Source organism: Drosophila persimilis, unplaced genomic scaffold (genome assembly GCF_003286085.1).
Source record: "Drosophila persimilis strain 14011-0111.01,24,50 unplaced genomic scaffold, DperRS2 tig00000829-arrow-arrow-pilon, whole genome shotgun sequence".
Lineage (NCBI taxonomy): Eukaryota > Metazoa > Arthropoda > Insecta > Diptera > Drosophilidae > Drosophila > Drosophila persimilis.
The window spans coordinates 310,721-324,236 of NW_020825359.1; the positions used below are offsets into that span (position 1 = coordinate 310,721).

The 13,516-nt window shown below is 42.2% G+C and overlaps 1 protein-coding gene across 2 annotated transcripts; it reads right to left on the bottom strand.

Moving 5' to 3' along the window:
* Window positions 1-928: 928 nt before the first annotated feature.
* Window positions 929-12,487, bottom strand: LOC6599932 (plexin domain-containing protein 2). 2 transcript variants are annotated; one of them, XM_026993425.1, is made up of 8 exons: window positions 12,329-12,487; window positions 3,206-4,153; window positions 2,922-3,131; window positions 2,700-2,851; window positions 2,555-2,627; window positions 2,085-2,491; window positions 1,987-2,004; window positions 929-1,868 (listed from the first exon to the last, which is right to left on the bottom strand). In XM_026993425.1, the coding sequence occupies exons 1-8, from the start codon at window positions 12,411-12,413 to the stop codon at window positions 1,800-1,802; spliced, it is 1,962 nt and encodes a 653-aa protein (XP_026849226.1). In that variant the 5' UTR covers window positions 12,414-12,487; the 3' UTR covers window positions 929-1,799. The 2 variants fall into 2 exon arrangements, with proteins under 2 accessions (XP_026849226.1, XP_026849227.1); XM_026993426.1 differs by lacking the exon at window positions 1,987-2,004 and having other exon boundaries at window positions 12,329-12,486.
* Window positions 12,488-13,516: the final 1,029 nt, after the last annotated feature.

A 13,516-nucleotide genomic window follows, 5' to 3' on the forward strand; every position in this document is an offset into this window, starting at 1 on the left:
GATGTATGTGAACCAGTACATATGTATGTATATCCTCTGCTAGGGTACACAAATGAAAACCAAACCATTTTAATGATATTTAATCGTATGTTTGAAAACCCAACCAGTGTGGGATAGGCCTGGAACTTCTCGGCGGCCAGCCTGGTAGAATCGAATTGCAAAATGCTGGACATCTTGAGAAAGATGAGCGAGAATATTAACAAAGAGAATATTAGCCTCTGTTTATTTCCCATTAGGTCTCTAAAGCGGCTGAAGGATGGTGGCAGCTTGATGGATTTTCAAAGTGCCAGCCTCTCCAGTGTCTGAGTTCTGTAGATCTGCGAAAATAACACACATACATGCATGTACATATGTTGGTGTGTTCATTTTTGTATTTTGTATTTTCTTTTATTTAAATTATTATGTATACATAATAAGAGCTTAAAATACAAATTTAATTTCTTTATCAAAATACATTGTTATACAATTTCCTTAGTTGTTGTCGCTTGTATGCTTGGGGATCTCAATTTGGATTCATTTGACGGTGTTATTTCATTTGATTTGATTTGATTTGATTTTGATATTAATAGTATTCCGAGTGGGTTTCGCTTAGTCGTCAATGTTTATGGATTTAGCTTTAGCTTTGCACACCGCATTTTGTTTAGTTAAAGTTTGAAGCTTATGTTCCTTTTCTTTTTATATAGCTTTAGATCTGTTTGTTGTTTCTTTATTTGTAATATTAATTAATAGAAAAAAATACTAACAAAAAGAAGAGGTCGTCTTGGATATATCCATGGATATCAATATTGTTGAATATAAATACAATATGCAGATGTATCTATACGATTGCGGCATCCAGATCGCGTATAATACAATATATAGACAATACGAAATATAAAAAAAAAAAACTGCATCGAGTGGTTCACAATAATACATTCATCATTCATCCATCCTGCGCGATTCATTTTATCCTCATCGCCAAGCCACTACTAAAACACACACTTTAGAAACATCTCTTTTTAAAGAAACTAACGAAATCCGATTACACAAATTGTGAAGGAACGCTGTCTGTGGAGGACGCTGCGGCACAAACAAATATACAATATATATAAAACTCTGCCCTCGATCTCTGATATCACTCCATTGATCGTTTGGTTTCCTTTCTTTAGGGTTAAAAAAGTATTAAATAAAACATATAATAAGAGACCTAAAAAAAATTGAACTAGGAAAACAATTGAAAGCACTTTGCCCTGTGTGTGTGTGTGTGTGTTTGGTTTTGTGTGTGTGTGTGTGTGTGTTTGTGTTTTGTTGGAGTTCGTACAAGTATGTGCTGGGATCTTGGGGAGGACTTGGGTCTTGGCTTTTGGGGATAGCTAAGGAGGATGGGGCTAAAAACAGAACCAAAGAAAACACTAAAGGATCACTTCATGCTGTTGCTAGTCGTCTTTTTTGAGCAATTCGGTTGGAGGTTAGGGGTTAGGGATTGTGATTTGGGTGGTGGGGGCTTCTTAATTTTGTATCCGTTTCTGTCTTGCTTTTGCCTTGCCTTACATTATTTTTTGTGTCTGTCGAAAAATCTTTAACATCAGTACTAATTATTCCGTTTGTCTTTTCCTGTGATCAATAGAATAATCAATTTCCAAATTGTTTGTTGTTTGAGGATTGATATTTGCGGGGTGGAGGGGGATTTCGGTCTCCGGTTTTCTATCAAAATTTCTGTCGTTTTTGCTGCAACTCTCTTTCTCTCTCTCTTAGGCGATCTCATCTCTCTCTCTCTCTCTCTGTCGCTCCATCATCTCTCTGGATATCTCTGGTACTCTTTACATGTGTATCGTGGCTGCCGTATAGCGCGCCTCGCCGCGCCTCCAAGACCACTGGCTGGGACGGAACTAATGGATTAAACGATAGAGAATAAAGCCAAGTTATTTTTAGCCACAATTATGTACTATATATGTATGCATGTGTGCTTATAGAGAGAGTGTTATGTCTAGAGCTCTGATAACCAACCTGATGCAAATGCTTGGACTGCATGTAATTGTAAGAAATGCATAAAGCCATGGGTTTTACATATATAGAAAAGATGCTTTGGATCTTTCGACCCTCACCTGAATTAAAAGTTGGCCGCTCTTCGTGTGCGGATTGCGGTACGCATAGAAGAGCCACAGCGTCACGGCGAACACCATGCAGATGGGCACCATGAAGCCAAATGCCATGCCCACGCTCTTGTTGTCGCCCTGCGCCTGAGAAAGCTCGTCGGCATTCAAGAGCTTGCCGTCCGCCGGACTTCTGCTGCTGCTTGCATCGGCGACTGTCTTGGTTTGGGCAGTTGCTCGCGGAGCTCGCGTGCTGCTCAGCGTTGGCTCTGTTGCCGCAGAACTGGCGGGCGAGGCGGTGGACGAGTTGCCACTGCCGCTACTGCTCGCAGTGCCGGTCTTCTCCTGGCCGGCGTTGTTGCCCTTCGTGCCGAGAACCGGACAAGTGCCAACATCATGAATGGCAGCTGTGTCGCAGCCTGCGAATGGATGTAATTTTTCAATTAATTGAATGGTTAGGACGTTCAACCGTTAATGCTTACCCTTTTGAATCCATTCGTGCTTCTTGCGATCGGTACCCGTGGAGCAGCGATTCAGCGCCGGGCACCAGGAGCACTGTGAGGCGAAAAAAGGAGAGAGAAAGGATTATAGAATCTACAGTTTTAGTTTTTAGCTGGTGGAACCCACGGCAAAAGTTGTGTTATGGTTAATGCACGCCTGGCAATCATTGTAGCCCAGGCAGGTGGGCAGGGCCGTCAGCTTGATAACGGTAGCATTGGTGATCTCCTTTTGCTGGAAGGTCACGCGGTGATACTCGTAGATGGTCTTTCGACGGGCAACTGTCACAGAAGCAAAAAAACCACAACAGTTATGATCGAGGCTCTGCTGGAGGCAAAATATTTTACTTACAGTAGAGATGCTTGTCAATGATGTAGGCATCCGAGAGGCCCACCTTAACCGGATGCTGATTGTCCTGGATCGTGTTGATTTGCGTGGGCACCTGGAAATATCCAAACACAATGTCCCCGTTCTGATGGAGGGTGACGCTGAACGTGAACTTTCCATAGTCGGGCTTATCCTGAAGCGTCACGTTCTCCCAGACGGCCGTAAAGGCGGTACCTGGAGGACAGATTTGGAGTTAGATTAGATAGCCAGAGCTGGAGCCAGAGCCGGAGCTCGTTCTAAATGCTCACCATTATCGTGCAGACGGACAACCGAATCCAGGGCCATGCTCGTATCGAAATTGGCCATCAGGGGGGCAATATATTGCGTGGCCGCCAGCCAGGAGTGGACATACTCGCCGGTGTAGAGGAAACCGCCGGTGGCAACGGTTATGTTGCGCACATAGTGACCATAGAAGGGGAAATCAAACTGCAGCTCCACGGTCATGGCACGACGATGCGACGAGGACAGCATGCTGTTCTCGGGCACGGTACGCAGCTGGGACCACAGTGCTGCGGCCTCCGCCTTGTTGATATACAGAGTACTGTTGTAGTACTCGTGATGGTCCTCCGTGCGGTTTAGGCTCTCGCTGCTGATGCCCTTGTTGATCACCTCCTCGGCGACATCCACATCCGAGACATCCACATCCGTCCACTGGTCCACGTTGATGCGGTCCGTTGAGGTGGCTACCCCAGCAGGCAGCGGCATCTGCAGTGGCACAATCGGCGCGGAGGCGGCCACCTTTTTGGGATACTGCGATTGGTTGCCCAGCAGCTGGGTGGGCTTCTTGGCCGCCACATTGATGGTGGTGGTTGCCGTTGGGTTCGCAGATCCATCGGCATTCTGTACACTATAATCCTTTCGCTGTCCGGTGCCATTGACGCCCAAATTGTGTACATTGTACGAGACACTGCCACCCGGTTCTCCCACACCCGTCTTGCTGTCGACGGTGGTAACCGTGGTCTCCGTGCCACCGGCCACAGCGCTGGCATTCCCATTTACGCTTTGGTACTGACTCTTTGCATCCGGCGTTATGCCGGCCGGCGCCGCCGCCGAGTCTGCCGCTGCCGCTGCCGCATCGGGCGCCGCACGCTTCTGACGACTCCCTGCTTGATCTTCCGCCGCTGGCAGTCGAACCACATCGTGGGCATTGATGAATGTGAGCTTCATGTCGAGGGGATAGTAAGCATCTGGATTGGCTGTAAAACAGAAAGCGAATATCGTGTTAGTGAGTATATGGAGGCGCTTCAGTGACGTTTCTGTATTTCCAGGAAGTGCCTGGTCCCTGGTCCGATCGATGGTCATGTGTGAAGAAAGGAGCTTTCGAATTCATGCACTTCATCATGTACACAGCTTATTACGTACACCTACACAACAACACACAGCGTATTACGTACACATGAAAAATATACGCACAGCTTATTTCGTACAGTCACAGCTTATTGCATACATCGAAGTTGTCAGATCCAGCCGGGTACTTCGCCATCTGCATTTGGTTTCTGATCCAGCAGTCTGGTCGACGAGCACATCTTCCAGTGGACCAAGTCCTACATGGGACACCTCTCGTAATAAATCTCACATCGATAAAGTAAACCCGTCGATCCACACAGCTAGTGGGGTACAGCCATTTTTGTATTTTTGCCACTGCTGCGCCCTTTGGGATATATTCTTTCTTTATCCCAAATTGGCGAGCCCATTGTGGTTATTTATTTGTAGATACTATAGGGTGTAGTCACAGTCGCTCTCTCTCTCTCTCTCTGTATGTACTTCGATCTGTTTTATCGTATGCATATAAAGATCTCAGTGACAATAAGAGACACACCAAATGTTTGTTACAATCTGTAGGAAATTATGGGTTTCGATCTACCAATCACAAAATAAATTTAGTTCCATTCTTCGTAACTAAAGATATCTTTAATTTAAATACTTTTACTCCGATTAGTTGCAATTCCGCTATCTCCTTTATCGCCTTTATCTCTGGTAAATATTATCTTTTAATATGTGTGCTCTCATTATATTATCATTTTGGCTATCGTTCTGTAAAGTACATATATAAAAAGATACATCCACTGTATCTGAAAGCCAGCCATATCTGAATCTTTGCGTAAAGCCGTTCACTTATCGCCTGGTAAATATTATCTTTTCAGTCACGAATGCATTCATTATACACTTTTATGAGTATTACGTAGGCTGGCGTTTATATCCGTAGCGTAGACCAGGGAAAAATCGCCCCTTCCATTTAAAAGTTTGCCATTTTTGTCCAAATCGTGCCCAAATCGTGCCCAAATCGTTTTCGTTGTACAGTCGCGTTTTATATCATTTAACGATAAACGAAATATTCATCTTTGAAGAAAAATGGAATTATCACATGACAATTTTCGTGTTTTGATTTTCATTGACAAGAAAGCTTCGATCAAATTAGTTCAACAATTGGAAATGAAACACCATGCATTCCCACTACGAAAAACTGGTAAAACGAGTTCAGTAGCGTACGTCCTTCGCTGCAGAAAGAAACTCGTGAGGGTCTTCTAAGAACACTTGTTGTACTGGAAAATATGGATACTGTGCGGGATTGGCCAAATGGCAATATTGTCAAATGACATGCCATCAGATAGTGGCATCTTTGAGCATTAAAGCGTCGAAGATACAATCGACATGGCCGTCAAATCCAAATATGGATTGTACCTTTCTACGACAATCCGAGATCTCACACATCGGCCCACTCAAAAGATTTTTTAGCCGCCAGAAATATGAAATCAGGGGTCTGACTTGCATACATGTCCTCACACCTAGTGCTGAAGACTTCCTTTAGAGATACTTTTCTTGTGAGTTCCAAAATTGTTCGCTATTATTCTTAGTGGTATGCATAATCTGTATCTGTTTGTGTAGTTTCATTTTTGTTTAGGAATAGATAAACCAGCTTAAGGTCTAAGTTCAAAAGAGTATCCAAAGGGTATTTTCACAAGGGTATCCAAGTATTGAGTGTTCTGGTATTTAAAACATTTTGTGCGTTTCGACCCCTGGCTGTAGTAAATTTTCCCAAATTTAGTCATTTCCACTCTTGCATGTGTAATGTAATTTTCTGGGCATGTGCCACATGCCATTGGCCCTCTCCTCGCCACTACTATTTGTGTTGCATGTGTGTTGTGTTGTGTTGTTTTGTGTGTGTGTGTGTGCTAGTGTGCTGTAATTAACCTAACTGTTATTTGAAGCCGCTCTCAATATTGATTTTCTATTTTCATTTACCATTTCCCACATGTGCGCCAGCACCGCAGCACCGCAGAAACACATCAAAGAGCCCCTGTCGTCAGCCCCCAATTGCAATTACAACATGTGGCATGTGGTTGGTCGGTCGGCTGTCTGTGTGCCATAGATGGGGGACTGGCATGTACACATGACCCCCCAAACAAAAACGATATCGATTCCCAAGCCCAATTATTCACAACTTTCGAGCATACGACAACAACATACATACATACATATGTATATATATATATATGTACATATTTAAATTTTTTATATAAATAAGCAATCGAAAACAAATCGGAGAATCGTCTGCCACTTCCGGTGTAGTTTCTTGGAGGATTTCACTTCATTTGTTTCTTTGAAAGTTTTGTTCTTGCTTTTTGTTTCCAATATTCCTTGATTTTTGGTGTTTTGGCATCCGGAATCCGCTATTTTTCTGCTGCTCAAAGATGAAAAACAAATTGCGCAAGAACAGAGCTCGTTTTCGTTTCAACACCCAAGGGTATTCCGTATCTTGTTCTCAAGCAAAAAACTCCGTCCCATGAGGTTAAAAAGTTATTGTTTCTTGGCCGATGTCTTCATATGGACATTTCCACCCGAGAATTCTATGTATATTAAGAATTTTCCGCATAACGAATTCCCCCAAAGATTCGCTACATCTTAAGATGGATGTTCGACTGTTATATCTTTGTGGAAATTCTATGTTATTTACAAAGTTGTACTGCCTCTTCTGCTGCTTCACAAAATTTTCGTAAGCAAACGGACAACGGCTTTACATATAACATGTACATAGGTGTGTATATATTTGGAATATTCTCTTCTTTCGTAATGCCCTTTGCAAAGATACGACACACAAAGCCCTCGGGCGTCAGCATTCAGCTCTGTTTGTCGAAACGCAACTGTACACAGATAGACAGACACATATACACGTTTGTGAATGTTATAATTGTTTACTGTTTTTCAATGGAACAAATCACAACTGAGCGATTACATTGCGGGCAGGCACACAGCACCAGGCACCAGTCACCAGTCACCAGTCACCCGTGCCGACGATCAGATACAGTATTATTAGCAGATGCTTGTGTGGGACGCGGGACGCTGGACGCACGGTATGCAGGCCCCAGATCTGTTCATGTACATATGTATGTTCATGATGTATGTATGAATGTCTGTGAAGAAGAAACAACGGCAGCGACAGCGACAGCGAAAGCAAAAGCAAAAGCTGCGCGTCATCGATGCCCCCATCTGGCGGGTGATCTTGCATAATTACGAGTATTAGCCGCAGCCGCAGCAGCAACAACAGCAACAGCAGCGACTGCGGTCAAAATATGACTCAACTCGCTGCGCCCTGCTCTATTTCCGACTTGAGCTTAGGGATGGGTGATGAGCAGAGAGCGATATTATTAATCGATTAAGATCTTCTATAGATGCATTAGCAGCAAATGGACATGTATGTTGATACATTCCACGTTTACGTGTGTCCGATCGCTTATGGGAAGAATATCACTCCGAATCCGATCTACTCTCGCTCTCCTTGAGTAGGGATACTGCAGTGAATATTGTTTCGTTGCTCTGCCTGATGGACTCAAGCCTCGTGAAAATCCATGCAGCCAAAGCGCCACCTGATCCCGCCCCGCGAACTGCTGCCTCCTCTGCTTCTCCGGCTGCCTCCAGTGATGCTTCGAATTCAATTGAACCCAGTGTTAATTGCTGTAAATGATGGCCGTTTTGTACGTTTTTTGTAGTTGCTGTTGTTATTGTTGCTGAAACAATTGGCGTAAATTTATTCAGCGTTTGATTGACCAAAAAATTGGTCTTTAATATTCTTTCGAGTGTGTGTGTCGGGAGGTTTGATAGCATTTTACTTTAGTTAGTTTGTGATAATGACCTCCACGCCAGAGCCAGAGAAAGACCCCACAAGTGGGTCAAAGAATTTGCACAGTGGCCCACTTTCGGTCTTTTGCCGGTCTTTAATTATTGGGGGTTTTTTTTTCGTCTTTTTTGGTGAAATGCGCCAACAAGATGTGAAGGACGCACGAATCAATCAGTGTGCGAGAATTGGAATTGGAATGAGATTTCTTCACAAAATTCAAGCACGCTTCAAGCGGTAGCACTTTGTGTTTTTTTGTCCAAACAAAGTATGCACATAAATGCACGCAAGGCTGTTCGTTTCACTGCATTCGTCGGCGCATTCGGGGTCTGCTCTCCCATTTCTATTTACGTTTGCGCTTTTGAAATTACTTATCGCCAGTTACCCACTCCATGGTATATCTTGTTTCTTTCTTTTATTTTCGTTTTTTACCTGCTGATACCCCTGGGTAAAGGCAGGGCTATTCATTATTCGGCTGAAGGTATGGAAATGCACGTTTCCGATTCCACATATTCTGTCAAGAACTGCGGAAGTCCCCGCTTGAAAGATATGCATTTTTAGTAGTGTTATAGGGTTCTACAGCTACTATCTACCGATCAGCCATTAATTCTATGTGATAGCTCACAATAGCGTGACACTTGTTATTAATGGAGCCATTAATGGAGCACGGCTCCCTTATTGATGCCCGACTCGAGACGCACAAGCGAATGGCAAAAACAACATATGTATATGTATGTATACATGTCGTGTGCATGACGCGGCATATGGTCCATATTTATGTGGCTTTACCTATGGTTATAAATGTAACAACTTTTAGCAAAGGGTTATGTACATACATACATATATATCTTATTCGTATATCTTATCATATACAATGTGGTAGGTATGCATCTAAGACTGTTTATATACACGTGAATACTACGTATAAATTGGCTAAGGTTATGATTAGGATATCCGTCTTCTGTGTAAGGGTTCTTCGCTAAGGGTTCGCTTTTTTTGGTTGTTATGGGACTGCTTCCGCCTGAATTCTACATCGATTATTTTCGACTATGAAAATTGACTTGTGTGGCGGGTATTTCTATAGTCGGAACGACGCTGTCTGATTTATTCAGCAATTGTTGGTAGCTTTATACTGTGATCATCAAAAACGCTATCGACACCTGTCGTTTATCAGTGTTTGTTTTTTAATTTTCCTCAGCTCTTTTACTGATTGCTTGAAATACAATTTGCGTCGCACGGTTTCAGCTAATTGAGGGTAGAGGTACCTGTACCTGTACCTGTACCTTTACCTTTACCAGCAACTGTATCTGTACCTGTCTGAAAAAGGTACTCGGACAGGAGGCACTCTCTCTAGTGGGGACCTGTGTTTGTTCAGTCACTGCACTGGGCCAGACGTGGCCGGAGTGTTAATATTTTAACAGTTCTTTTATGCGCCGTTAGGCGGATAAGGTTATCAACCACCAAATCAATGGAAGTCAAACAAAGGCAAGTGCGAGCGTGATTTTTTCTTCCCAGCAAATGGACGGACTATGATGATGATGATGGTAATGGTAATGATGTGTTAACGTCCGTTCATCTTTCCATGGCCTAGACGACGACAAGACAAGCGATGCATTTGTCAAAGAGCCAATGCTCAAAGAACATAACTGTTTATGTCCATTAACTTGTTAGAGCTGAAAAACCCGAGAACTATCTCGAGTGGCAATGTATGAAAGATAAATGAGTTGCAGTTGATTGAGGGGACCGTGGTTTGTTCTCTCTTACCACTTATTTGAAGACCAAAAGACAGATGGATATTTAGGGAAATAGAATAAACCATAAACTCTTCCACTTTCAGCTTTTCAAGCTTGAAATAATATTGCAAATTCCCCAACCATTTCAGTCTTATTTCGGGAAATACCAAACTCTGGAATACAGTGGACACAAGTGAAATTCACACGAAATTTTTATGGGGATAAACGATTAAAGCGGATGGATGATTCAGCTGTTCAAGCTTGTTCCCCGCAAAATCCCCAGAGAACTCATCACACAACAGCTTTAACCCAGACTTCAGACTCCAGTCCGCCAAATGAATGTGATGGATAGATGGATGGATGGATGGATGCTTTATCAAGAGGAGCAGCAACAACAGTTATAAATAATAACGAACGGACACCCTTGATAAGGAGGAGACTCTGGTGCCAGTAGCAGGCTGACGCCAAGTCAAGTCCAATGGGAATTGGAATCGAAGTGCCGTTTTGCTTCTGATTACCATGTGGATCTATTGGAAGCTGCAATCAGTGGTCCACATATGGGTATGTGGGAATAGGAATCACAGTTGATCCAAAGCTGGAAGCCATAGATTTAGATTTCCAATAGTTAGATCCTGTCTGTCTGTAACCTTAACAAATCCCAATGAAAATGGGGGGAGTCACCGAATGTCAATGCTAGCCGCTTCCCTGGAACTTGCAAATGATCACCATGGAAATCGGTTCAAGAGTGCAGCTTTTACTGGAGGGAACACTGTCCAGAGATAAAGAAATGGAAAATCATAGAGATTTGTGTGCTTCGGGGGTTGTACCCACTCTGGACAGTTGGCCCTCAGGGCCTGATAGTAGCACCACTGTTCAGTACTTTAACTGATTCCAAGCGAATACAGTTTATGAAGAAAAAGTCGGAAAAATAAAGAAACTGATAATGGGGCGCTGACTGGCTGCCTGACTGAATGTCCGAGGACGGGATGTGAGATGGGACGGGGGTTAAAAGACAAAGAAAACTCGAGCCGTTTCCAACTGTATCAACAAAATACAAATATAAATTGAGGCGTCGAGAGGAGGTGAGGTGAGAGAGAGAGAGGAGGAGCCAAGTGTGCAAGAGAAAAAGAGTAAATGAACTGCGACATAAGCGACTTTCCAGCCAGTTTTTTGTTTTTGTCCCCGTAGATTGCATTATTGGCCAATTACACAGCACTGTTTGAAATGCGTCATAAAAGGGGCCTGGACAAGGGGAGGGGGTAGAGCAATAGAAAGATAGATGGAGAGAGACGCAAATGCAAATGCAGCAAACGGCACTCCACACCAAGTGCCTCCGTCCCCCTTCCAACCGTTCCGGCCAGCAGCTGAGAGAGAGCCGGTGCGGTGTGTAAGGTTGCCACCTGTCGGCGAAGCAGGTGAAAAAACAAGTAGCAAAAGTGTTGCCAGGTCTGCCTTTGGTCGACCCTTTTTTTGTGGCATTTTGTTTTTGTTGTTGTTGTTGTTGTTGTTGCTGGTCATAATTCCACAGCCATTTGATTCGTTTAAGTTGGAAATTGCAAAATTGGCGACACAAAAAACAATAAGCAAACACATTTTGCGCCTTTGTTTTGTTTCGTTTCGTGTTAATCAAAGTGCGCCACAAATTTCAATTTAAATATGCAGGTTGAACCTGCCGTGGCACTCTGGACTGGGACTGTCGTCTGGTGCCTGGCTGCAGCCTGGTGGCGACGTCGCAGTTGGAAAATTGTTGCACGTTAAGTGGAGCATGGCGAAGAGCACAAAAACAAAAAATTATAAATAAAAGCCAATCCGTAGCCGTAAGAAGGAGGGGGCGGCAGGGGGGAGTGATGATAGATGGTAGTCGAGAGAGTAAAAGGCCCGTCGAATACAGGACACATGTTTACACATCCATATGTACATATGTATTTCATTGGATTTTACCTATTTTCACACTCGACTGCCCTTGTACACCCCCCACCCCACCCCTTCTAAATACACATACACTTTTTTTTGTCAATTAACGCATTTACTGCCACGAAAAAAAAAAACAGAAAAAATACAACATGGCAGCAGATAAAATTTCACCATACAACAACAACAAAAAAACCAACTGTCAGTGCGACCCCTGCCCCTAGCCCATCATACTCATCCGATGATGATGATTTTGTCTTTTGTGTACAAACAAAATGAAATATGTATATACATATATATATATTTGTGATCTGAGGATGAGTTTTAGATAAATATACGCATTACGTGGATTTATTTTGTTTCATATCAAGTCAAAATGATGTAGAAACTGAAGAAATAACAACCAGATTTACAGCCAAAATTACACACACACACGCACACAATCACATTAGATATAGAGAGTGCTAGAGAAATAGACAGAGAAGGGACAGAGTGGAAGAGGAAAACGTACACACACTCACACACACATGCACCATAGAAGTTATTTAAATATTTGGGACGTCTTTTGTTTCATATGGCAGAATTCAATTTTAATCGTGTGCACACCAACTTACACCTGGCCGACGTTATCTCAATTGCACCGAATATCGCAAGGAGAATTGCAATTTGCGCGCACGCACTACCGAAACTTTTCGCCATCTTTACCCCGTTGCAACGTTGAATATATATTGATAGGTCGAATATTGATTTATATTTTTTATTTTGACAATATGTTTGGTGTTTTTTTTTTTTTTTTGCTAATGTATTGTATATCAGTATGGAAATTTTTGTAAAGATATATCAACAATCAACGGACTTTTCTGAATTCAGAAAAAAATTCGACACTATTTTGTTGTTTCATTGTTCGCGATTGACCATTTTGTGAAGTAGAGGTGTCAAACCATCGAGGTCACTATCGAAAGTATCGATGTTTTGTATAAAAACTATCGAGTGGCGCCAATAACGTTGTTTTAGATAACACTAAAAGCATCATATAGCTATTAACACTATTATAAAGATGTTCGATCTATTGATAAAATTAGTTGAAAGTAATTGCTGGAATGTTTTATATTTGCTCCTTTTCCCTCAGCCATAATTATTATGCCACTATTAATAAGTGGTGATAGTCGACACGATATGCAGAGCCGGGATAAAATATTCGGAAATTCGAACAAACGCAACTGGAACGCAACCACAACATAACTTTTTGCCACCACTAGGCCCCTATGCTTATTCTTTGTAAAAATAAACTGAGTATTGGCCAAAACTCAATAACACAACATAGTGTAAAAGGCGGTTTTATAATTCATGAATTTTATATTTTAGTGTTTACAATGTGTTGCATATCAGAACTATTTGAATAGCATCGATGAAACGATGTTTCTCTAGCTCAAATTCTGTGACCATTTATTTATCTTAGGGATGTTGATATATTGATAGTACATATATCGATATGTATTATTTCTGATAGTACATTTGTAGCTTTTTCCCCATTAGCTAGCGCTGTAGGTAATTACATAAAAATGTTGTTAATATGTAGCAACTGTGTAGTTACCATGTAAGGATATAAATTTAGCGAAAATTATTGTTGACCTATCTGTTTATACCTTTATTTTATAAGCAACCCAATATGGATGACAACTTTAAATAAGCCAGTCAAGTAGAAATAAATGTATTAATTGGATAAAACTATGTGGGCAGGGCTGAGGGTTCTATCTAGCTAGTAATATTCGACGGAATATCAAAAACGGGGAATATGTATA